The 21,824-nt window shown below is 54.2% G+C and overlaps 2 protein-coding genes across 9 annotated transcripts in view; both read left to right on the top strand.

Moving 5' to 3' along the window:
* Positions 1 to 4,197, top strand: part of Sbno1 (strawberry notch homolog 1) — a 52,016-nt gene extending 47,819 nt beyond the window's left edge. For all 5 annotated transcript variants that reach the window (XM_042668932.1, XM_042668933.1, XM_042668934.1 and 2 more), the window contains 3 exons: positions 390 to 466; positions 1,288 to 1,481; positions 3,428 to 4,197. In XM_042668932.1, the coding sequence (XP_042524866.1) occupies positions 390 to 466; positions 1,288 to 1,481; positions 3,428 to 3,570 (414 nt within the window). In that variant the 3' untranslated portion in view covers positions 3,571 to 4,197. The remainder of the gene's footprint in view (positions 1 to 389; positions 467 to 1,287; positions 1,482 to 3,427) is intronic.
* A 10,316-nt stretch (positions 4,198 to 14,513) lies between these two features.
* Cdk2ap1 (cyclin dependent kinase 2 associated protein 1) lies at positions 14,514 to 21,045 on the top strand. 4 transcript variants are annotated; one of them, XM_042669105.1, is made up of 4 exons: positions 14,514 to 14,569; positions 18,232 to 18,329; positions 19,323 to 19,449; positions 20,301 to 21,045. In XM_042669105.1, the coding sequence occupies exons 2-4, from the start codon at positions 18,261 to 18,263 to the stop codon at positions 20,366 to 20,368; spliced, it is 264 nt and encodes an 87-aa protein (XP_042525039.1). In that variant the 5' UTR covers positions 14,514 to 14,569; positions 18,232 to 18,260; the 3' UTR covers positions 20,369 to 21,045. The 4 variants fall into 4 exon arrangements, with proteins under 4 accessions (XP_042525039.1, XP_042525037.1, XP_042525036.1 ...); XM_042669103.1 differs by having other exon boundaries at positions 14,522 to 14,567; positions 18,229 to 18,329; XM_042669102.1 differs by lacking the exon at positions 14,514 to 14,569 and adding an exon at positions 14,978 to 15,078.
* The last annotated feature ends 779 nt before the right edge of the window (positions 21,046 to 21,824 follow it).

A 21,824-nucleotide genomic window follows, 5' to 3' on the forward strand; every position in this document is an offset into this window, starting at 1 on the left:
CTGAGGAAAATTCCTTCCCACCAACTTTTGCTTATTTTGAGCTTGCTATAATGTTTATCCCTTGCAGTGAGTCTAGAGAATTCTAAGTAACTTTTCCACAAACATTCCTGTTAGTTTTTACTTTTGGTATTGCTTTACATTAATATTTCTAGCCACTCTTATTTAAAAACAAGTATCACTCAGCTTGCCCTTTAAAAATTTATTTTATAGGAAGGAAAACATGATTGTAGAACATTTTGAATCACATCCAAATTTACCTGATAGTAAGGGCTAGGTTTTCTGTATAGAGATGATGTTAAGTTAGCTGCCTCTAATTGGAGACCAAGTTAAGCAGTTGGTTTTCTTGCGGATCGTACTATTTCAGTGGAATTCCAATTGTATTTTTACAGGTGGTCTCCGATGATGCCCTGGTACACTGGTTGGATCAGTATAACTCATCTGCAGATACGTGTACACACGCTTACTGGTTAGTACTTTCATGTTTCATGTTGTAAAATGTCAGGATTTAAACATACCTTCATTCATACTAATATGCCCTTATGTGTAAATGAACAAGTTAACTATTGGTAGAGGTAGTTCATCTCATGAAAAGTACTTACTGAGCTTTTGTGGATGAGACCCTGTTAATGGACCCAATCTGTCTCCCCACTGCTCCAGCCTCCCTTCCCCTTCCCTCATTCTCTGCATTGACTTTCAGGCCTTGACTTTCCTTGGGCAGTACCATACTACTTCAGTCAAGCCTCCAGCTTGTTTTTCTTACAGTTCTATTTGGTCTTTTCCCTTTTGGTTACTGAGGACTTGTCACTAATCTGCTTTACAACAAGGTATTAGTGGTGGTTAAAGAAATAGCTGTAAGAAAATGGGTATCGGGTTAAAAATATGTAGATGCTACCAGCAGTAAATAGCCCTCTTAATACAGTTGGGTAAGCTGTATGAAAATGAGTAGTGACCCTTCAATTGAAAAGGGAGGGGCTGGGAAGTTGGCTCAGTGGTAGAGCGCTTGCCTTGCATGCCTGAGGCCCTGGGTTCAATTCCTCAGCACCACATAAGCAAAAAGAAAAAAGCTGGAAGTGGTGCTGTGGCTCAAGTGGTGGAGTGCTAGCCTTGAGCTGAATAGCTGAGGGACAGTGCCCAGGCCCCGAGTTCAGGCCCCACGACCGGACCTCAAAAAAAAAAAAAAAAAAAAGGGAAAACTCAGGAAGTCAGTAAAAGCAAATTGTGTTAGACCCTGTTTCTTGAAACTCAGCTAGAGCACATCCTTTTTTTTTTTCTCTCTCTTTCTCCTAGGCGTGGCAATTGCAAAAAAGCAAGCTTGGGATTGGTGTGTGAAATAGGTCTTCGTTGCCGCACGTACTATGTGTTGTGTGGCTCGGTGCTGAGCGTCTGGACTAAAGTAGAGGGTGTTCTTGCTTCTGTCAGTGGCACAAACGTGAAAATGCAGATAGTTCGGCTAAGAACAGAAGATGGGCAACGAATTGTAGGTGAGTCAAAGGTTTTGTTTTAGTTGAAGTTGTGAAGAATGTCCCAGCCTGTCTTGTTTACTTCTAACACTCTAGTTCTCTCAGCAATGAGTATGAAACCTGCCTTTGTACCCTGTGAGCGTGGACAGCCAGCGGTTCAGTGTGGTCTGCCTGGGCCATCTACGCAGTCACCTCTGCAGCTGCTCTTGCTTGGGCCTGTGGGGCTCCCTAATGTGAGGACATCCCAGTCTTCACTCAGGGCTCTGACCTGAGCCAGGCCCAGATAATTCAGGACACAAGGCACAAGGCCAGCCCCTGCAGAGAGCAAGAGTAGTGCTCAGCTACAAGTGTCCAGCAGGCGGCAGTTAGTGCAGAGTCTCCCTTATGGCAGCTGTCCTGTTTCAGAGATGGGCACTTTATGGCCAGAGTTTGTGCATGAACTTTTGTTTTGGCCCTTACACTGAGTTTTTGGTTAAATTAATTGCCAACATGTAAAAATTAAGGGGAGGCCTGGGAATGTGGCTTGGCGGTAGAGTGCTTACCTAGCATACATGAAGCCCTGGGTTCAATACTGTTTACACAGAAAAAGCCAGAAATAGCTCTGTGGTTCAAATAGTAGGGTGGTAGCCTTAAGCAAAGAAGCTCAGGGACAGTGCCCCTGGACTGTCAAAAAAAAAAAAAAAATTCATGAAGTCTGGGTTTCCAGCTAAAATAAGCTTATCTAAACCAGGTGCTGAGCACTATAATCCTAGCTACTCAGGAGGATAAGATCTGAGGATCACAGTGCAAAGCCAGCACAAGCAGGAAAATCTATGTGACTCATCTCCAGTTAATCACCCAAAGGCTGGAAGTTGAACTGTGTCTCAAGTGGTAGAGCACCAGCCTTAAGCAAAAAAGCTAAGGCACTGCACTCAGGCTGAGTTCAAGCCCTAGGATTGGCACCAAAAGGGGTGGGGTTGGGGGGTCGGAGAAGAAGCTTATCTAGAACACTGAGTCCATGTTCCCATGTGGCAGAGTTTAAGTTTTTGAGGCCTATGTTTTCCAGTTTATCAAGCACACTCTGCCTTCTTGAGATCACTGGTCCAGGGCAGGGTGGGGGCTGGTGGGGTGCATTCACAACCTTCGTTTTGTGGCTCACCAAATTACAAAGAAAGTTGTAGCCATATGCTTTTGTGGAACTGAACGATAACAAAAAAGTGCTGTACTATTGGGGAGGCAGAGATAGAAGGATTGTGGTTTGAGGCAAGCTGCAAGCTCAGGCCAAAAAAAAAAATTGTAAGACTGTATCTCAATAACAAGGCCAGTACTATACTAGGTGCATGTCTGTCTGTAACACAAGATACTGAGTAGATAAGAGATGGTGGGTCATGGTCCAAGGCAGAAAGCATAAAATGCTACACAAAAAATAATCTCAGGGGCTGGGAAGGTAACTCAGTGGTAGAGGGCTCACCTCACATGCATGAGGCCCTGGGTTCGATTCCTCAGCACCACATAAGCAGAAAAAGCCGGAAGTGGCGCTGTGGCTCACGTGGTAGAGCACTAACCTTGAGCTGAAGAGCTGAGGGACAGCGCCCAGGCCCAGAGTTCAGGCCCCACCACCGGCAAAAAAAAAAAAATGTCATTGGAAAAAAATTAAGGATGGTGGCATGGTGGTCGAGCCCTTGCCTAGCAAGGGTAACGCCTGATGTAAAAACTGTATGGGAGAAGAGAGCTGTCCTGGGTTCTCCGTTGTTTTGAGTAGGGGGATGCTGTTGCCCTGGATGCGTGCCTCCACTGGGGTTTCTGTGCGGAAGGATCGGGTTGCATCTCAGTGGACCATCGCAGTCATTGCGGACTTGGCCTAATCTTTATGTGGAAGGCTCGCTCATTACACTTACTATTATGCCTCATTTGGAATGTGCTGTGAAGCTGTAAAATACAGTGGTTTTTACTGCATGTTACTTTATAGATTCTATTGCTAATTACAGGTTTGATCATTCCGGCAAATTGTGTGTCTCCTCTTGTAAATCTCCTGTCAACTTCAGACCAGTCCCAGCAGCTCGCGGTGCAGCAGAAGCAGCTGTGGCAGCAGCACCATCCGCAGAGTATTGCCAGCCTGAGCAACGCCTAGAGAACACAGCTTTCGGAGATGCAAAAAAAAATCAGGGACAGTTTCCAAAGAATTATATATTTTTTTCAGTTGTGCTCTCTAGTTAATTTTGGGGGAGGAAGGGCAAACCTGGAATAGAAAACCCGGAAGTCAGCGCCGCAGTGGTACACACATCGTTCCTTTGTTTCCCTTTGGGCCACCCTTCTGCTCTTGGTTGCTGTGAGCAGAGGGAGGAGGGTGCATGTGTGTGTGTGTGTGTGTGTATGTGTGTGTGTGTGTGTGTGTGTGTACATGCGCACGCGTGCGCATGAATGTGTGTCTATCTGTCTGAATTTGTTAAAGGCTACAAACCACAATTGGTTTAAAAATGCTTGGAACTTCCCAAACTGGCTTTACTTTCTGTTCCTCAGTGCTCAGGGTTACGCAGCACACCCCGCCCTGCGCGCCGGGTGTCCCCATGCATGTGTTTCCAGTCTAAATAGAGAAAATATATATTGGTTTCTTTTTCAAACTTAAACAATAGGTTTACTAAAGCATGAGATGAGAGGTTGCATATCATGCCTTCAGGTTCTTTTGCAGTTTTTGTTTCGACAGTGCATGTCTTTGAGAGCATGCGTAAACAAGATTAACACAGAAGTCAATATGGGAAAGAAATCTCATAGCTGTACAGCATTGGTTATTGCATTTTGTAGTGTTTATACCTGGGTACTGCTCCAAACCCACTCCCTCTGCCCCCAGGTTTCTTGTCAAAGAAATGAGAACAAGCCCTTTTTTTGTGCGATAATACTCATAAAGTTAATTTTAATGTATTAATAGTATTCCTAATGTGTGGTGAAAAGACGGCTACAGGCCTTTTTTTCTTAAAGTTACTTTGTCCTTAATTTAAAGATAGTTTAGAAAGAAGTACAATTGGCTTCCATCTTGCAAAAACAGTCTTTTTTTACTTCATTATCTGACGGCTTTGTCACTCAAACAGGAAATAGTACTTGAGTTGTAAACTAGACAATGAGGAAACACTTGAGGCTTCTGCTGTATGTTTTTTTTTGTTAATTATTGTTATTGTTATTCAGTAACTTGAATATTGTTTAATGTGTGTAAGACATTGTAGAGTTTATCTCAAACTGTTAAAAATGGTAATGTACAAATGTGAATAGACATTATCTATAACATGGGTAAGTTTGTTTCACCTATAATAGATGTTTATAAAAACAAGTGAGGGGACAACTGGTCTTTTTGTTTCCTCTTTTTTCTCTCTTTCTCTTTCTCTCTCTCTCCCTCCCCTTCCCTCTTTCCCCCCCTTCCCCCCCCCCCCTCTCTCTCTTTCTCTTTCTGCTTGCACAGGTTGCACTATTAAATTGAGATTGTATAGACCTGGTCAAAAGCTGCAAGATACCAAAATCTTGTAGATGTTAATAAAGAAGTTGTTATACTAATGCGGTGGACTCTTGTTTAGGCCCTCACGGGGACTTTCACAAGCAGTCTATTGGGGCCTCTTGGAACTTAGTTTATGGAGGCAGCCTTTTAGTTGGTTAGCCCGTCCTCCTAAAGTGTAAGCAAGGGATAGACCCAGAGGAAACTTGTCAGAGAGAGGATCAATCGGGTCAGCTGTGTGTTAAGGATGGCTAGCTAGAACCTGTTGAAAAGTTGAGGCTTTCAATCTCTTGGGTTTCAGTTTGGTTACATTTACTCTTGTTTTCTTTGGATTTATTTATTCTTAGTGCCTAAAAGAACAAATTGAGAATGATTTCTGTTCCTGGGCACGTTTGGCCTGGTGGATGCAACTTTTATCCTCAGTGTAGTCCTTGTGTATCTCAGGCAGTGACCGCATGGCTCTGGCGCAGGACCGCTAACCCCCTGGGCAGCTGTGTGCGGCCCGCTCCCACCAGCTCCAGTTCTGGTAGCATGCTCCAGCACATTCAGCGGAAAGCCTGGGACGGGGCACACCCGTGTGTGCACAGGATGTCTCTTTGGCAGGTCCTGTTGTCTCTGGTGCTTTCCTAGCAGCATCGGCAGGGTTCATGGAGTAATGTTTGCTCTTGAAATAGCCATCTCGATGTGCAAGTATGTTCTGGTCCTTTGAGAAAGACTTTTTCATCATTTTCTTAAAAAAGTCAAATATTGGGCATCTGATAGCCCAATTAAGCAGACTTGTACAGGGCAAGGCGCTGAGCTGCCATATTCCTGACCCCAGGGCCAATGCCTGATACCTGTCCACACTACCCTGGAGAAGCTGCAGATCCAGCTTCACCAGGAAAGCAGCAGTACTCAAGAGGCTAGCCCATCACAAATCAAGTGTTCACAGCAGGTCCTTTTATGGGAACTTGTTCAACGCAGCATGCGTCTATTTGGTCTCTGCGATGCCTTTTCTCGCCCTTTTAGCAATATGGCTCTGAGCAGGCAGCTTGGCCTGCAAGTGATGTCAGTGTTGGAGAGTACATGTCCATTGTGCTGACCCCCTCCCAGGGATGCCATGCTGCCACAGGAAGCCCTGCCCCTTTCCTTTGGCAACCTCCGCGCCACAGGGTCTACCTGCAGTTTCCTGGGTCACCCAGACAAGCTGTCCTCGATAACTAATTTAGCAATGCATTAAGAGAGTATTCTTTAGAAAGGAATTCTTTGATCAAGAAATAGATGTGTTAAACAACTTTCTTTTTGCTACTTTATCTGTTTAAAATGTACATATAAATTAGCGAGAACCTGCATCCAAAGCACTGTGGTATTGTGTGTGTGTGTGTGTGTGTGTGTGTGTGTGTGTGCGTGTGCGCGCGCTCGCACGTGTGTGTGCGTATTTATTCTTATTGAGTTATTTGGCACTTCAGAGACCTATTTGAGTTGTAGCAGTAAACCTTTTTGTTCTGGTCTGCTGTTTCTGGAGGTTGGCTGTAGCCCAAGTCATTCATTCCATGCAAAGCCATCAGAACAACTTAAGCAGACCAGAGAAGGAAGGGGTCCCAGGGCACCATGTGCACGGTGAAAAGGGGATCCTCTTCCTATTTTAGCCTGAGGTACAAGGAAGCAGGTCAGCAATGCTTGATAAGAGCAGGAGTCCTTTCTTGGTAAGAATAAGAGCCCGGACCTTGCCTAGCACTCTCACTTAGAAAGGGGCCAAGCAGTACAAGGTACAAAGCCAGGCAGGGTGCTGTTAGGGTTAGGAAAGCCATGTTCACTGGGATCTGGGTGGTGGGTGATGGGTTAGCTCCGCTGTAATGGTGGGCACTTGCCAGATCTGGTCTTCCTGGTGAGCGCCACAGCTGTGTCCCTGGGACAGCATTCCGTGTTGCCGCTTCATCCAAGAGCATGTCCATGTGCTGGAAAATTCTCTTGAGACCAATTGTCCCGTGTATATGCAGTGTCTTCAGTGACAGGACACCTGCAGCTCATGCTAGGGAGGGAGTGGCTGGTAAAACCAGACCCACCCTCTGGCTCTACGCTGGACTAATGTGTGGACAGAAATGTGTATATGTAGAAATGGGAGTTCTTTTGAATTCGGAATGTAAATATTTCTTGTACATTGGGATTCCACCCATTTGTTTTTCCCTTTTCCCTGCTCCTCCTATTTATTCTTTTCTTGGCTTCCCAAGTGGGCATCTTGGCGCCCCTACTCTATCCTAAGTTAAAAATCTAGGAAAGTATGAAAAACATCTGAATTGCATTTGTTTCTGTGTTCTCGAATTTGTTTTGCATCTTTGCTGTAGAATTCCTGTCTGCTTTGTTCATATTTTCAGCGTAGCTGCTGGTTTGTGTTCTGCATCTTCATGACTTTTCACCCTGTGTGGTGCTCACTGTGTTCTCTGGAAACCAGTGAGCCTAGTGTTTTCACATACGAAATGCTACCCAGGACTTCCTGTAACTCCTCTTCCTCCATGCCCTTGGGATCAAACCTAGCACTCGAGGAAGTGAGACTGCCCCCCTCCCCGTCCCCGTTCCCCCTGCATTTGAGGTGCTGCCTGGAGTCCCTCACTCCTCAGCCGCCCGGCAGTAGCGGGGAGCGGTCAGGTCCATGGAAACTGCTCCTCCATCTGCTTTGGCTGTTGCTGGTAGCCAGTGACTGGCCATGTGCTTTGGGAATGTGCTTTGAAACAGTTGTCTTCCAGGGGACCCCTCCACCTCATCCCTGCCTCCCCCACCCTCACACGCCTGGCTTGGTGCTCCTGGGGCTTTGCTGTGCTGGAGTAGAGAAAGCCCCGGGGCACTCTGGGAGATTCTGGGGCCACCACCCAGAAGCACATTCCAGAAAAACGTTCCTCTGGAAAGGTGGCTGTGAGCATTTCTCCAGCCTTTCCACTCGTGTATTGTTTGCTTCGTGACCATTCAACTTGTTAGATATGTTGAAAGCTTAAAAGTTGTCCAGGGAGCTTCATTTGTGGGGAATCTGGGCCTGGGCACTGACCCGCTGGACCCGCCGAGTCCGCTGAAGCCCTTTGCCATGGTCACCTGCGCCTTGCAGCAAGTTCTGCCTTTTGAATCTTGGTTTTGGCCTCAGGCCAGAGCGCCGGGGTACTAGCCCCTTGGGAAGAACTCTCCTGGCCTTTCCCTGCTGGCACCCGGGCCCAGACCCCACCCTGTAGGCCCATCCTGCCCCGCAGACCTTTCTGGCCAGAAGACACGGGAAGTCGCGTGCCAGGGCGGTGGCTGTGACATGGGAGAGGAAAGAGAAGCTGAGCCTTCCCCCGATTCCCACTTGAGGGCCAGAGGAACGTCTCATGTAACGCATTGCCAGCTGCCACTAGCCAGGGCAAAGCATCCTGTTGATGGTTTATGCTGAACTTGCAAACTACCGACCTGGTGTTTCCGTGACCACTTGTATCTCCCATGGGCCACGAGAGGTGGGAAGAGCTCTTCTGTATTTGCAATAAAACTTTGGCCAGGTTCTACCTCCTTGAGCAGAGGGTATTTTGTCTGTAGGTGTAGCCCTTTCTCCTTTTCTACTCTGACGTGGTGCGCCCGTGCTGAGACACCGGGTGGAATCCAAAGCCCGTTTGGACCGAGGTGGAAGTGGACTCTGGATGGTTGTGTTCTCTCTGCATCGCTGCTCTGTCGACGCTCTGCGCTGTCTGTGGGAAGGGGCTGCTCTGTCCTCCGTGCCACACTGCCCTGGGCATGGCACCACGTGGCCAGAATCAGTGTTCCTGCCCTCCGACCGGTGACCTTCACCATCACTCCCTGCAATAAACACGGGCTGGCTGGCTGCACGTAGCAAGGTTTACTCGCAAGCAAAAGCCGTCAGCTGTGAAGTGTAACAAATTCTGTATTCGGTTTTTGTTGTGGGTTTTGTGGGGTTTACTTTGTTTTTATTTGGGTATTTTCCTTTTGTAAAATTCCTAAATAAATTAAAGAAAATAAACTTGTCTGTGTGTTTGGGCAGGATGTGGAGCTTCCTGTGGGCCTGTGTCATTGTGACCCCGCTCCCCTGGGGAGGATGGAACTTTGGCCCTTTGGCGCTGTTTTAAGGTGGCCTGTCCCAGAGGTACAGCCCTGTGCAGCCTGCAGAGGCTCCAGGGATCCATCAGAAGGAAGCACCACAACAAAAACGGGTGAAAGGAGTTACAAGGGAGTCGCCAGTGCCAGTAGAGCTGGGCTCACCTCAGGCCAGAAGTGGGCTCACAGACAGCCCTGCCGCTCTGCATCTTCACTGCAAGCATGGGCTGTGGCCCTGACACCTACCTGCAGGACCACAAAGCAGTGGGCATCATTGCCAGGGGCCTGGGGCGGCATGGTTCTCAGGCCTGCGGGTGTCCACACAAGACAAAGCCCATGGTGGTGCTCTCAGAAGCCGTGTTCTCGGCCTTTGTCTTTCCTTTTTCATAAGCTATGCCGGTCTATAGATTTTCCATTCTATGGAACTGGCGCCTTACTTAGCACTCACTTTCCAGTGTTTAGCAACGGGGAGGGGGGAGCACTGGTCTAGGCAGTTGCTGGTAGATGGCTAGTGAGCAATTAGGTGGGGATGGGAGTGAGCAGATGAGATTTGAGGATGGCAGGGGTTGTGGGTGTGGGCTCCCTTGAGGAGGAGACACCATTGTTGAGCTGATATCAGATCCCACAGCAAGCCCGGAAGCTCTCTGTTCCTGAGAGGGGGGAGCAGGAAAGGTCCCCACAGATGAATCTGTGTGTGTGCGTGTGTGTGGTGGTACAGGCTGCCATAACCCATCCCAATTGCTTTAACGTGGTGCAGTCACCTCTGTGCGTCCAGTCAGGTGGATGGTGGGGTCAGCACTGACCGTCACTTCTAGCCAGGTAAGAAGAGAGATGGGAGGGGCTGGGAAGGTGGCTCAGTGGTAGAGCGCTTGCCTTGCATGCGTGAGGCCCTGTGTTTGATTCCTCAGCACCACATAAAGAGAGAAAAGCCGGAAGTGGCGCTGTGGCTCAAGTGGTAGAGCGCTAGCCTTGAGCTGAAGAGCTGAGGGACAGCGCCCAGGCCCAGAGTTCAGGCCCCACGACCAGACCCAAAAGAAAAAGAAGGGAGATGGGACCCAGGCTGGGTATTTTTAACATGAGTCACTGTGGTGTTGAAAGGGCTTGAGAAAAGTACAAGAGTTTATCCCATGAGCTAATAACATTGAGACGTGGTGTTAGTGGTTAGGGAAATTTAATCTATCAAATATATGGGATAACAGCATTAATTGAACAACTAAGAAGTATTTTAAATTTTAACTACATTGAAAAGTATGTTCATGAAAAAGGGTCTTTTTCTTCGTTGTTTGGTTGTAGGACTTAAACTCAGGGCCTGGGTGCTGTCCCTAAGTTCTTTGCACAAGGCTGGTGCTCTGCCAAGTTGAGCCATAACCCCACTTCTGGTTCTCTGATGGTTAATTGGAGATTAGAATGTCATAGACTTTCCTGCTTGGCTGGCTTTGAGCCCTGATACACTCCTGAGTGGATTCAGACATGAGCTACTCAGTGCCTAGCTGAAAGTTGGGTATAAAAATATCTAACTTAATTCACGCCTGTAATCCTAGCTACTCGGGAGGCTGAGATCTGAGGATCTTGGGCAGGAAAGTCCTTGAAACTTATCTCCAATAACCTGGCAGAAAACCGGAAGTGGCACTGTAGCTCAAGTGGTAGAGCGCTTGTCTTGAGCTGAAGACCTGAGGGACAGTGCTCAGGCCCAGAGTTCAAGCCCCACGACCGACCAAAAAAAAAAAAATCTAACCACTGTAGCTGGGAAGTGACTCAGGGGTAGAGCGCTGGCCTTGCATGCATGAGGCCCTGGGTTCAATTTCTCAGCCCCACATAAGCAGAAAAAGCTGGAAGTGGTGCTCTGGCTCAAGTGGTAGAGCACTAGCCTTGAACTGAAGAACTGAGAGACAGGCCCAGGCCCAGAGTTCAGGCCCATGACTGACAAAAACAAAAATCTAACTTCTGGTAGTTGTAGGTAGGCCATGTCTGTCATAGTAGCCATTGGGTTGAGATAAAGAGGGTAGAAGATTAAAGGGCAGAAAGTTCCAAAGGACTCCATCTCCAAACCAATTAAAAAAACTAGGGTAGAGTCATGGCTCAAGTGGTAGAGTGCTAACCAGCCAAGTATGAGATCCTGAGGTCATGTCTTACTACTGGATAAATAAGTAAAATATAAAGACTCAATAGATTTAGTTAGAGCCAGGCACTGGTGGCGCAGACATGTAATCCTAGCTACTCAGGAGGCTAAGATAGGAGGATCTCTGAAGCCAGCTTGAGCAGAAAAGTAAAAAAGCCCATGAGACTCTTCAATAAACCACTCAGTAAAAGCCCGAAGTAGCTCTGTGGCTCAAGTGGTAGAGCTCTAACCTTGAGCACAAAGAGGTGTGGGGACAGCACCAGGCCTTAAGTCCACACTCCAGGACTGGCCAAAAAAATAAAACAAAAAGACTTAGTTAGAATAAAGGACAAGAGAACAAACCATGGGTGTTCAGCCTCAGCCCAGTGTGCATTGGCCTTGTTCCCTCCCTCCCGTGTCCTGGTCTGGTTTCACCCTCTGGCACTGTGAGGCTTGGGGCTCTGATTGTCCCTCATGGTGAGGGCCATCCTGGAGAAAGCAGGATGCTAAGCAGCCTCCGTGGGCTGCTCCCACCAGGTCCCGGTAACCAGCATATCCCCATCCTGTAGTTGTGCCAACCCAAAATGTCTTCAAATGTGGCCAGTATCCCAGTAGGGGTGAGCATGCCCTCAGCTGGGGGCTGCTGCCCTAGGCAAGTTAGTCATAAAAAGGCAAAAAGCTTGTGTCTGGTGTGAATACAAGCAACATGGGCATGCCTTGTAGAGCGGGCAAGGAACAAAGGCCATCACCTCCGAGATGCACAAGACACAAACGTGAACTGCTGACAGTTTGGAATATGTACAATACCATTTCCATAAGTATGAATATTTATCAGCTAGTCATTTGAGAGCATGATGTAAAGAAGCCATCTGTGGACGCCTTTATGGAGAGAGAGAGATGCGAAAAGAAATGTGCAAAACACTTATTTTTAGAGTCCAATTCTCAGCAAGTTGGTCTCATCCTGTGGAGATGCCCACCGTGGGTGTCAGGTGCGGGCTTCGGAACAGATCATGCGAAGGTAAGGCCAGCCCAGTAGGAAATCCAACAGCATGGCCTTATAGGAAAAGACAGAAGTGCTCTGGGCTGGAGGGTTGCAGAGCAAAGTCCTGAGTTCAAATCCCCAGCACTGTTAAGTATAGAAATAAAGCCAAAGCTGGGTGCTGGTGGCTCACACCTGTAATCCTAGCTAAGCAGGCTGAGATCTTAGGATTGAGGTTCAAAGCCAGCCTGGGTAGGAAGACCCCTGAGACTCTTATCTCCAATTAACCACCAGAAAACCAGAAGTGGTGCTGTGGCTCAAGTGGTAGAGCGCTCGCCTTGAACTGAAGAGCTGAGGGACAGCACCCAGGCTCAGAGTTCAAGCCCCACTACCGACCAAAAAAAAAAAAAAAAATTTCTAGAAGCTTCCATGTTACCACTTGAAGGGAGCAGGAACCATCGGACACCTGCCCAGCCAGTGCTCTCCTGAGCCTCTGACGGTTGCCTTTGGAGCAGTCCCAACTTTTGCCACAAGATGATAAAGAGATGGCATGACCTGTCTGAGGTGCAAGTTTGGCTTTTCTCACAAGGTATTTATAGGTGGTAGATCATGTCTTCCCTGGGGCCCAAGGTGATTACAGAATGACTGCGGGGCTCAGGTCCAAGGGCACACGCACGGGGTGCGGTGTGCGCACGTATTGAGGGGGAAGCAGGGAGCTGGGAGTTCAGCTTTCAGTGAATCCATGGGCCCAGGAAAAGCCGCTTTTTTTTTTTTTTTTTTTTTGGTAGGTTGTGGGTTTTGAACCCTGAGCCTGGGCGCTGTCCCTCAGCTCTTTAGCTCAAGGCCAGTGCTCTACCACTTGAGCCACAGCGCCACTTGCAGTTTCCTAGTGGTTTATTGGAAATAAGAGTCTCATGGACTTTCATGTGTGGACTGGCTTTGAACCACAGTCCTCAGATCTCAGCCTCCTGAGTAGCTAGGATTACAGGTGTGAGTCACTGGTGCCTGGCTGCAAAAACAGCTTTTAAAGGTGCCTCTTACATTTACACAAAAACCTGCACATGAATGTTCATAGCAAATGTGCAGAGAAACCAGTGGGACTACTTGAATTTTACCTCAACTAGAAATTAAAGGGAAAAAATTTTAAAAGCTTTCCAAATGGGCTGGACGTTAAGGGGGACAGGTATCAGAATGAAAGTATAGCAAGAGGAAACAGACTACCAGCAGACATGTCTAGAAGCTCCTGGGCCAGGCCACCAAGGCTGGATTCTTACCCCAAGGGAAGGGAGGCCTCTTCCAGCAGGCCAGGGAACAGAGTTGATGCCTCGGTAACTTCCCCCTTGTAGCTTCCAGCCCTGTGTGGTCCTGCGCCTCAGCTCTTGCATGTGCTCACCTGAACTAGGGTGCACACCTCCCTTAGGAAGATCAAGTATGATTAAAAAAATAAAAAAATCACAGTTTGAGGTCGGGCTGGGGCAGATGAGTCTGGGAAAGACTGATCTCCAATTAAGTAGCCAAAAGCCAGAAGTGGCAAGCAAGGCGGCTCAAATGGCAGAGGTCTGTGTGTGTGTTTCACGAGCCCACCAAAACTGCAAATGCTTTGAAAGTCAATTTCACGTTTCTTTTTATGATCTAAAATCACAGGTGCAGGGGAGACCCATTCATTTCTTTGTGAGGTAAAAGGTCGGGGTCCAGCTCCCAAGGCTGGGGGGCGAGTCTCCTCTCTTGCTGTGTCCTGAGGGGGGGTGGGGGGGTTCTCTCTCTTGCTGTGTCCTGAGGGGAGGTTGGGGGGGCTCTCCTGCTGTGTTCTGAGGGGATGGGGGGTTCTCCTCCTGCTGCGTCCTGAGGGGATGGGGGGTTTCTTCTCCTGCTGGGTCCTGAGGGGATGGGGGGTTCGCCTCCTGCGTTCTGAGGTGGGGGGTTCTCCTCCTGCTGGGTCCTGAGGGGATGGGGGGGTTCTCCTGCCTCCTGAGGGGGTGGGGGGCTCTCCTCCTGCATCCTGAGGGGGTGGGGGGGGGTTCTCCTCTCCTGCTGCGTCCTGAGGGGATGGGGGGGTTCTCCTCCTTGGCGCCACCAGTCTGTGTGACCGGCTGCAAATACCCGCAAACCTCGGCGATCCACAAAGCAAATAGCCCCGGGGCGGGCGGGCTTTGTGCTTGCTGGGCCCCGACGCGTGGAACCCCGGTTCCGCACCGGACGCGTGGGGTGGCGGGGGCGGGGCGGGGTGCGGGGCGCACCGCAGGCGGGGGGGGGGGGGAGGGAGGGAGGCGGAAACTTTGCCAAGTTCCTCCGGGGCCCCGCGTCCCAGTCGCATCCCCGGCCCGCACTTGCCGGGGCGCGGGGGCCGCGCGGCCGGGGGGGGGGGGGTCCCACGGCCTCCCGGGGCCCGGGGGTCCGCGGCGGGCCACACTCGCGCCGGCCTCTCGGGCTCGGAGCGGTGTCGCGAGCGGGCTGCGCCCAGGCCGGGCGCGGCATCTGGAATGATCTACGCGCTGAAAAGGTCGCGGCCGCCTCCATTTTCTCAGGTACTTTTCCATCCCGCCCCCGCCCCGTCCGGGGGAGGCGGGCGCGGGGGCCGCGGCGGCCGCGGGGGACGGGACCCCAGCCCCCCAAACTTTGGCAAGTTGCGGCGCGGCGCCGCCGGAGGCGCGGGGCGCGGCCGCGGGCGGAGCCGCCCCCTGACGCGGGCCGCCCCCTCCCGGCCCGGGCCGGTGGAAGTTGGCGGCCGCCCCGCGCCCGCGCCCGATGTATGGGTGATATACTGCGGCGCGGCGGCGGGGCGAGCGACGGCCATATTTGCCGGCGCGGCCCGAGCCGGCGACAACAAAAAGTGCGCGGGCGCTCGGCGGGCGCTCGGACGGGCGCGGGGACGCGGGGCGCGGGGACGCGGGGCCCGCCGCGCCGCCGCCCGGCCTCGCCGCCGCCCTCGCCGCCCTCGCGGCCCGGCCCGGCGGCGCCCGCCGCCCGCCGCCCGCGGGGATGTCGTACAAGCCCAACTTGGCCGCGCACATGCCCGCCGCCGCCCTCAATGCCGGTGAGTGAGCGCGCCCGCCGCCGCCAAGTTGCGGGCCCGGGGCTCCCACGCGCCCGCGGCCCCCGCGCGGGTCCCGGCCGGGGCAGCGCCGCCGCCGCCGCCATGATTCGGCGCCCGCGTCGCCAAAGTTGGCGGCGCGCGCGGCGCGCGGCGGGCCGGGGCCGGGGCCGGGGCTGCCGCCGGGCCGGGCGGCCGCGGGGTCCCCCGCGCCGGCGGATCCAGGGGCGCCGGGCGCGGGCGGGGGAGGCTCTCGCTCGGCTTCTTCCTCGCGCTCTCGGGCGGCTCGGCGAGGGCCCCTGCCGGCGGTAGGCGGGAGCGGCCGGGCGTTCGGGGCGCCGGGGCCGGGCGGGCCCTGGGGCGCGCGGGGCTGGGCCGCGTGGGCAGGGCGCGGGGCGGCGGCCTCTGCCCCGCCGCGGCAGCCCCGAGCGGGCGGGCGCCGGGTGGGGGCCGGGCCGGGGACCGCGCGGCACAGGCGCGCGAGCCGCCGGGACCCCGGGGCTTGCGCCGAGCTCCCTCGGACGGGCGCCCCGGGGAAGAAGTTGCAGTCGGGCCACGGCCGCGGGAGGTGCGGGGCACGAGGCGGGGCGGCGGCCCCGGGGACCCCGGCATTGCCATGGGGGGGCTCCACGCCTCGCCCGGTCGCGGCCGGGCGCTCCCGGGAAACTCCTGAAAAGTTCTCCGGCAGCCGAGGCGCGGCCCGGGGCCCCGGAGCCTCGGGGCGGGCGCCGGCTCCGTGCGGGCGCCCTCCGGTTGCCGCGGCCCCGGGCCCCGCCGGTCCGGGCGCCACGCTGGCAGTTCGCCCTAACTTTGGGGCCTGGCCTCCCGCCCTCGCCCTGCGAGCGCCCGGCGCCGCGGGGACCCTGCGGGCCAGGCGCCCCCTTTTTCCCTTTTTTAAACTTCTTGAGCACTGACGCGGGGTCGGGGCGGGGGCGCGGCCGCGCGCGGTGCGGAGCTCGCGTGGCCAGGTGGCTCTTGGGTCTCCCTCGCGGCCGCCTTCGCCAGTGTCGGGGGGCGGGGGGCCCTCGATGCCCGCCAGGGCGCAGCCGGAGACCTCCGGGGTCTGGGGTCAGTGACGGGCCGGGACCCCTCAGCCCGGCCCGGGCCTGCGGTCCCCCCGCGGGGGCCGCCCGGAGGCGGGCGGAGGCCTGGCGGGCGGGGCCGCGCCCCTCCCGGTGGACCCGGCCCGCGGCCGGGCGCTCCCCGGCCATCTGCATCCAAGATGGACTCTGGCGCGGCCTCCGCCGGCCCCGCCATCCTCCCGCGCCCTCGGCCCAGCCTCCGTGCGGCTGCCAGGCTGCGGCCTGGCCGGCGGCGGCCGACTTAGACAAAGCTCTCCCGGCCCCGAGCCCCCCAGGCGCCCCAAGTGGCGGGAAGGCCGCCAGCGCCGGCCCAGGCCGCTCTTTGTCTGGCGTGGGGGCGGGGAGCCGCCCGGCCCGGGAGCCTGGCGGCCCCGCCGAGCCCTCCGGCTCCGCCACACTGCGCTCATTGTCTGCCGGGCTCCGCTCCGCCCGCTGACGTGGAGCCGCCTCCGTGTCCTCCCCCGGGCCCCCGGGACGCGGGCTCCCGCACGGACTCGGTCGCCCACCCTTCTCCCGCGGGGCTGATGGCTGCCCCCTTCTCAAAGCGGGGCAGTCTCTTACTTGTCTTTCCCCGTCACCCCCAGACTGACCCCAGAACCATGGTGTAGGACCTAGATCCTCTATCGCCAGGCGTAGTTTCAAGTGGAGAAACTGAGGCAGGCTCCTAGGCCAGGTGAGAAGGTGGACTGGGAGGTGGGGAGAGCGCAGGCCCCTTGGGGACTGGACGCCTAAAGCCGTCTAGTCTGCCCCCTCCCCCTGTCCGCGGCCAGGGAGGTGTGGCCCTGTAGTGGTGGGATTGGGCCCCGAGCCTGGGACTGCCAAGCCAGCCACCCGCCCCCCTGCCCCAGAGCTTTGGAAATTGAGGCAGCTGGTGGTGAGGGAGTCTGCACGCCCACCTCGCCACTCTTGTATGCTGCCACCTGCCAGGCCTGGTCAGGGGTGTGTGTGGGGTATGCCCAGCCTGTGCACCTGCCCCAGGGCACCGGTGCCTCGCTGGCCCCGCTTGAGAGGGGTGGACGCTGGTCCTGGGGCCGGGTGTGGGGTTCTCTGCCCACCTCAGCGTCTGGATCCCCACTCGGTACCTCCAGCTGTGCCAGCGCCGGACTTAGAACCTTGAGCACTGCCCTGGGCTCCTAGACCCAGAGGTGTTGGGGTCTCCTGCTGGCTGCTGAGCCTTTTCTGTGGGATGTCACCTGGGGCCACCCCTCCATGCTCCGCCCCTCCCCGCTCCTGAACTTCCTTCCTCCCGCCCCTCCCCTCACCCATACCAGATGAGCAGCTGGTTGCTTGGCCAGCCTGGCACCAGCTGTCCATCCCTGGGGCCAAGTCCACGGAGCCCGCTGTGTGTGAGAGACTGTTTGGCTCTGGGGGTGGCAGGCGGGCAGCTGCCGAGGAGGACGAGGTAAATTCTCCATGGTTACTGCTGTTTGTAATTCACGGGATATCCTTTACCCGCTAATGGCCACTCGGACGCCATTATGGGTCTGCGCGCCCCAGCCACGGTGCCCCAGCCCATGTGCAGGGCGTGCTGAACAGGACTCTGGGCCCTACTTGGGCCTGGCTGCAGGGTTGTAGTTGGGATGTAGGGCTTGCTCTCCCTCTGGGGGTGATAGCTCAGAGGTGGACAGGCTTGTCTGAGGCTCTGTCCTCCGCAGCCTCTGGGCGTGTGTGCAGGGCGCCTCGCCAGCCAGGGGACGCCCAGCAGCCCACTGCCTTTCCCGCCCTTCTCACCCTCTGCCGGTGCAGGGTCGCAGGGCGCAGAGGCTTCTGTGTGAAGTAACCCGGCCTGGTCGCCGGTGGGCCGTGTGGTGGGACTGTGGCTCTGGTCAGCTGCCTCCAGTGGGCCAGGCTTCGGCCGAGGGCAGCCTGCAGCTGTCTTCGGGTGTGGACGCCCCACGTGGGCATGCACGTGGGCGGGTGGGTTCTGTGGTGACACCTGAGGGAGGGGCTGGTGCGCTTCAGCCGCACATGGCGGCCAGGCGTGGAGGCCGGCTTCTGGGCTGTGGCCATCGGTCCTAGGGTGAGCTCTGCTGCGGCGTCCAGTGGCTCCTGACTCCTCTCTCCTTCCCCGCAGCTGGAAACGTGCACTCGCCGTCCACCAGCATGGCAGCCTCCTCCCAGTACCGCCAGCTGCTCAGTGACTATGGGCCGCCCTCGCTGGGCTACACCCAGGTGAGGCGCTGTGGGGGATGGGTGGGCGGCCCATGTGCCACAGAGTGCCCATGTCCACCGCCTGTGCTGGGGTGTTGGGAACATGGGGGAATGGTCTCTGCACCTGTTTCCTGGGGAGGGGGAGGGCCAGGGTGTGGTCCCCAAGTCGCTGCTTGGTGCATGACCCTCGGAGTCCTGGGGTCAGCCGGAAGGTTCTCTCCCGTCCCCAGCCAGCATTCCAGGGTCGCCATGGTGGCTCAGGTGGCACACAGAACCCAGCCATGCCCCAGCAGGCCGCCCTGTCTTGGGAGGAGAAGCAGCGGGACCAGCGTCTGGAGGATGGGCTGAGGCGTGGCCCAGCCTTGCAGCTGCCCAGGCCCAAAGCCAGGAGGAGGCTGTGCCTGGAGGCCTGGAGGCTGGGGGCCTCTGCCTGGGAGCGCAGGCGGCAGAGGCGGGAGGGGCAGGCTAGGGCCCTGCAGGGGGAGCTGGCTGCCCTGGTGTGGCCTCAGCCTTGCGAGAAGGTGTCCATGCTGGAGGAGCAGCGCCCGCAGAGCCCCGCAGGCCCTGGGCCCAGCCTGGTGCTTGCTTGGGGCTGCGGGTGGGTTTGGGGCTGTGGGCGGGCCCTGCTTTCAGGTACAGCTAGATCTGACCATTCCCATCCCAGTGGGTACTGTGGCCCACGGAAACCCTGTGAACTCTGTTCCTGGGGGGACCCCAGGCCTCCTTTCCCTGAAGAGATGGAAAGGGCTTCTGGAGAACCAACTCTCCCCTGCCGTTGTCTCTGGAGTGGTGGAGCAAGCATGGCGGCGGGGGGGGGGGGGGGGGGGGGGGGGGAGGGCAGGGGGCCTGGGATGCTGGCCTGCTTTCCCTCCCAGCCTTCCTCCACATGCTCACCCTCTATGGTTGGGGTCATGTGAGGGCCCACTACTGGAATCCCTAATCCAGACTCCAAAGAACCAGGTCAGTCAGGTGCCCCAGAGCCCACCACCTGAACCCCTCCTTTTGACTCTGCAGGGAACTGGGAGCAGTCAGGTGCCCCAGAGCAAGTATGCAGAGCTGCTGGCCATCATTGAGGAGCTGGGGAAAGAGATCAGACCCACCTACGCAGGGAGCAAGAGCGCCATGGAGAGACTAAAGCGAGGTGAGCCACAGCCTGGGATGCTGCAGCCTGTCCCCTTCACTAGGGACAAAAACTGTTTTGTGTAGTCCTGGGGTTTGAACTTGGGGCCCTGGACTTTCTAGACAGGCATACTTACCTCTGAGCTACACCTCCATCCCCAATACATAAGGGACCCATGCTTGGTGAGGTGACTTGAGACCCATGTCCTTCCAACGTTACACTCAAGAGGGAGGAGAGAGGGGTTTTCTACCTGAGGAGCCAGGGCCCTGGGCTCATTTGTGATCACAGATTTGAGGTTTTTAAAACCATGGCGGCATCTTGGGAAAGATCTAGACTGCTGAAGGCAGGACACTACATGTGTTTGTGAAACTTGGGTGAAGAGATTGAGACTTGAGTCCAAATTGGGGACTGGCAGAGTTTGGGGCTGTGGCTGATGAGGGCATGGAGGAGGTAGAGCCCAAGCCAGGTGGGCATTGCTCTGCCCCGCGTACTGCGATTGGGCATCCAGAGCAAGGAAGAGAGTTCTGGTAACTGGCGTGCTGGTGAGCGAGGGGCGGGTCCTGGGAGGCTTCTGGGCCCTTGAGTGGCACACAGGGCCTCCTAAGTGACCAGCAGGGAAGCTTAGTGCCAGCTACACCCCCACAAGTGTGTGGTAACAGGAGGAAAAGGGGGCTAGAGGTGTGCAATTACTTGGGAACATTTTTTCAAACAGATGGGTAGAGGGGATGGGGACTTGCCATGTTGCTGCTCGCAAACTCCTAGTCTTAAACGACTCTCATGCTCCAGCCTCCCGAGTATCTGATGGGGCTGTGGGTGTGTCAACATGCCCAGCTTATTTGGGGTGGGTGAATGAGCCTCTGGTTGTGTTTCAGGCATCATTCATGCTCGAGGCCTGGTTCGGGAGTGCCTGGCGGAGACTGAACGCAACGCCAGATCCTAGCCTTCCGCGAGAGGAGCAGGCACAGGTCTCCCCTGATCAGGAAACTTGTTTTCAAAATGGTAACAGTTTAGTATTTTCTCCTTTGGTTCACTGAGCTCTGAACCTAATCTCTAAGAATGGGAAAAGGTTTCTCAGTTAATTAGAATTTGCGTTTTAAGAGGTTACAAATGATTCAGGGTTCTTTTTTTTCTCTCCAAGCATTGATTTGAAAAATGCATGTGAAGTTATTTTACAGCAAACTTGTCTGCCTCCAAGATACCAGTGACTCCCTTTAATCTCCTGTTTGACTACATTTATACATCATTGAAACTGCTTTTGCTCCTTTCCATAAGCTCCTCCCCTTCGAGGACTTGGTTCTAAAGCATCCGACCGCGGTTTTAGGAGTAGCTGGTTCCACTTGCCATACTGTGTAGATTCTGCTTCCTGGAAATTCTTTTCTGCTTAAGCATTTGCATGACCCTTAGTGCTTTGAAGTCAGTCTTAAAAATGCACAAGTTATAAATACAGAAGAAGGAGCAACCTACCAAACCTGAAAAGCGCCCTGAACATTTGCAAACTGCCTATGTACATTTCACTTCCACACGTACTGTATGTTGATCAAAACATCTGGAAGACTGAAAACTGTTTGCATCTTTGTATTTATTACTTGATGTAATAAAGCTTATTTTCATTAACAATTTGTATTAAGATGCGGGATCCTTAAGCCACGCCCCCAGCCTGGAGATCCTTGAGTTCTCAAGGCTGCTTCAGAGCTGCTCAGTGAGAGGTTGGTGGTACTTGTGAATAAGGGTGCCCTTGGCTGGGTGCTGGTGGCCCACGCCTGTAATTGTAGTTATTCAGATCTGAAGATCACTGTTCAGAGCCAGCCCAGCAGGCAAGTCCATCTGTGAGAATTATATCCAGTTTATCATTAGAAAATGGGAAGTGAAGCTGTGGCTCAAAGCGGTAGTGCTCCAGGCTAGTGCTCTAACCACTTGAGCCACAGCACCACTTCCGGTTTTCTGGTGGTTTATCAGAGATAAGTCTCACGGCCTTTCCTGCCCAGGCTGGCTTTGAACTGTGATCCTGAGATCTCAGCCTCCTGAGTAGCTAGGATTATAGGTGTGAACCACCAGCACCTGGCTTTTTTTCCTTTTTTGGTTGGTCATGGGGCTTGAACTCTAGGCCTGTGCACTGTCTCTCAGCTCTTCAGCTCAAGGCCAGATCTCTACCACTTGAGTCATAGTGCCACTTCTGGTATTCTGAATAGCCTAGCTATTTCTAGCTTTTTATAGTAAAACAGACACACAAGGCAATGTCTACCTTAAGAAAATATGGGAAGCCAGGCACCAAGTAGTAATAGCTTCTTTTTTTTTTTTTTTTAATTTAATTTAATTTTATTTGTGAACATACTGTACAGAGGAGTTACAATTACATGGGCAAGTAATAGCTTCTTTGTGTTTTACTTAGCAGGTGG

Source organism: Dipodomys spectabilis, unplaced genomic scaffold, assembly GCF_019054845.1.
Source record: "Dipodomys spectabilis isolate Male_0828 unplaced genomic scaffold, ASM1905484v1 ptg000480l, whole genome shotgun sequence".
NCBI classification, from domain to species: domain Eukaryota; kingdom Metazoa; phylum Chordata; class Mammalia; order Rodentia; family Heteromyidae; genus Dipodomys; species Dipodomys spectabilis.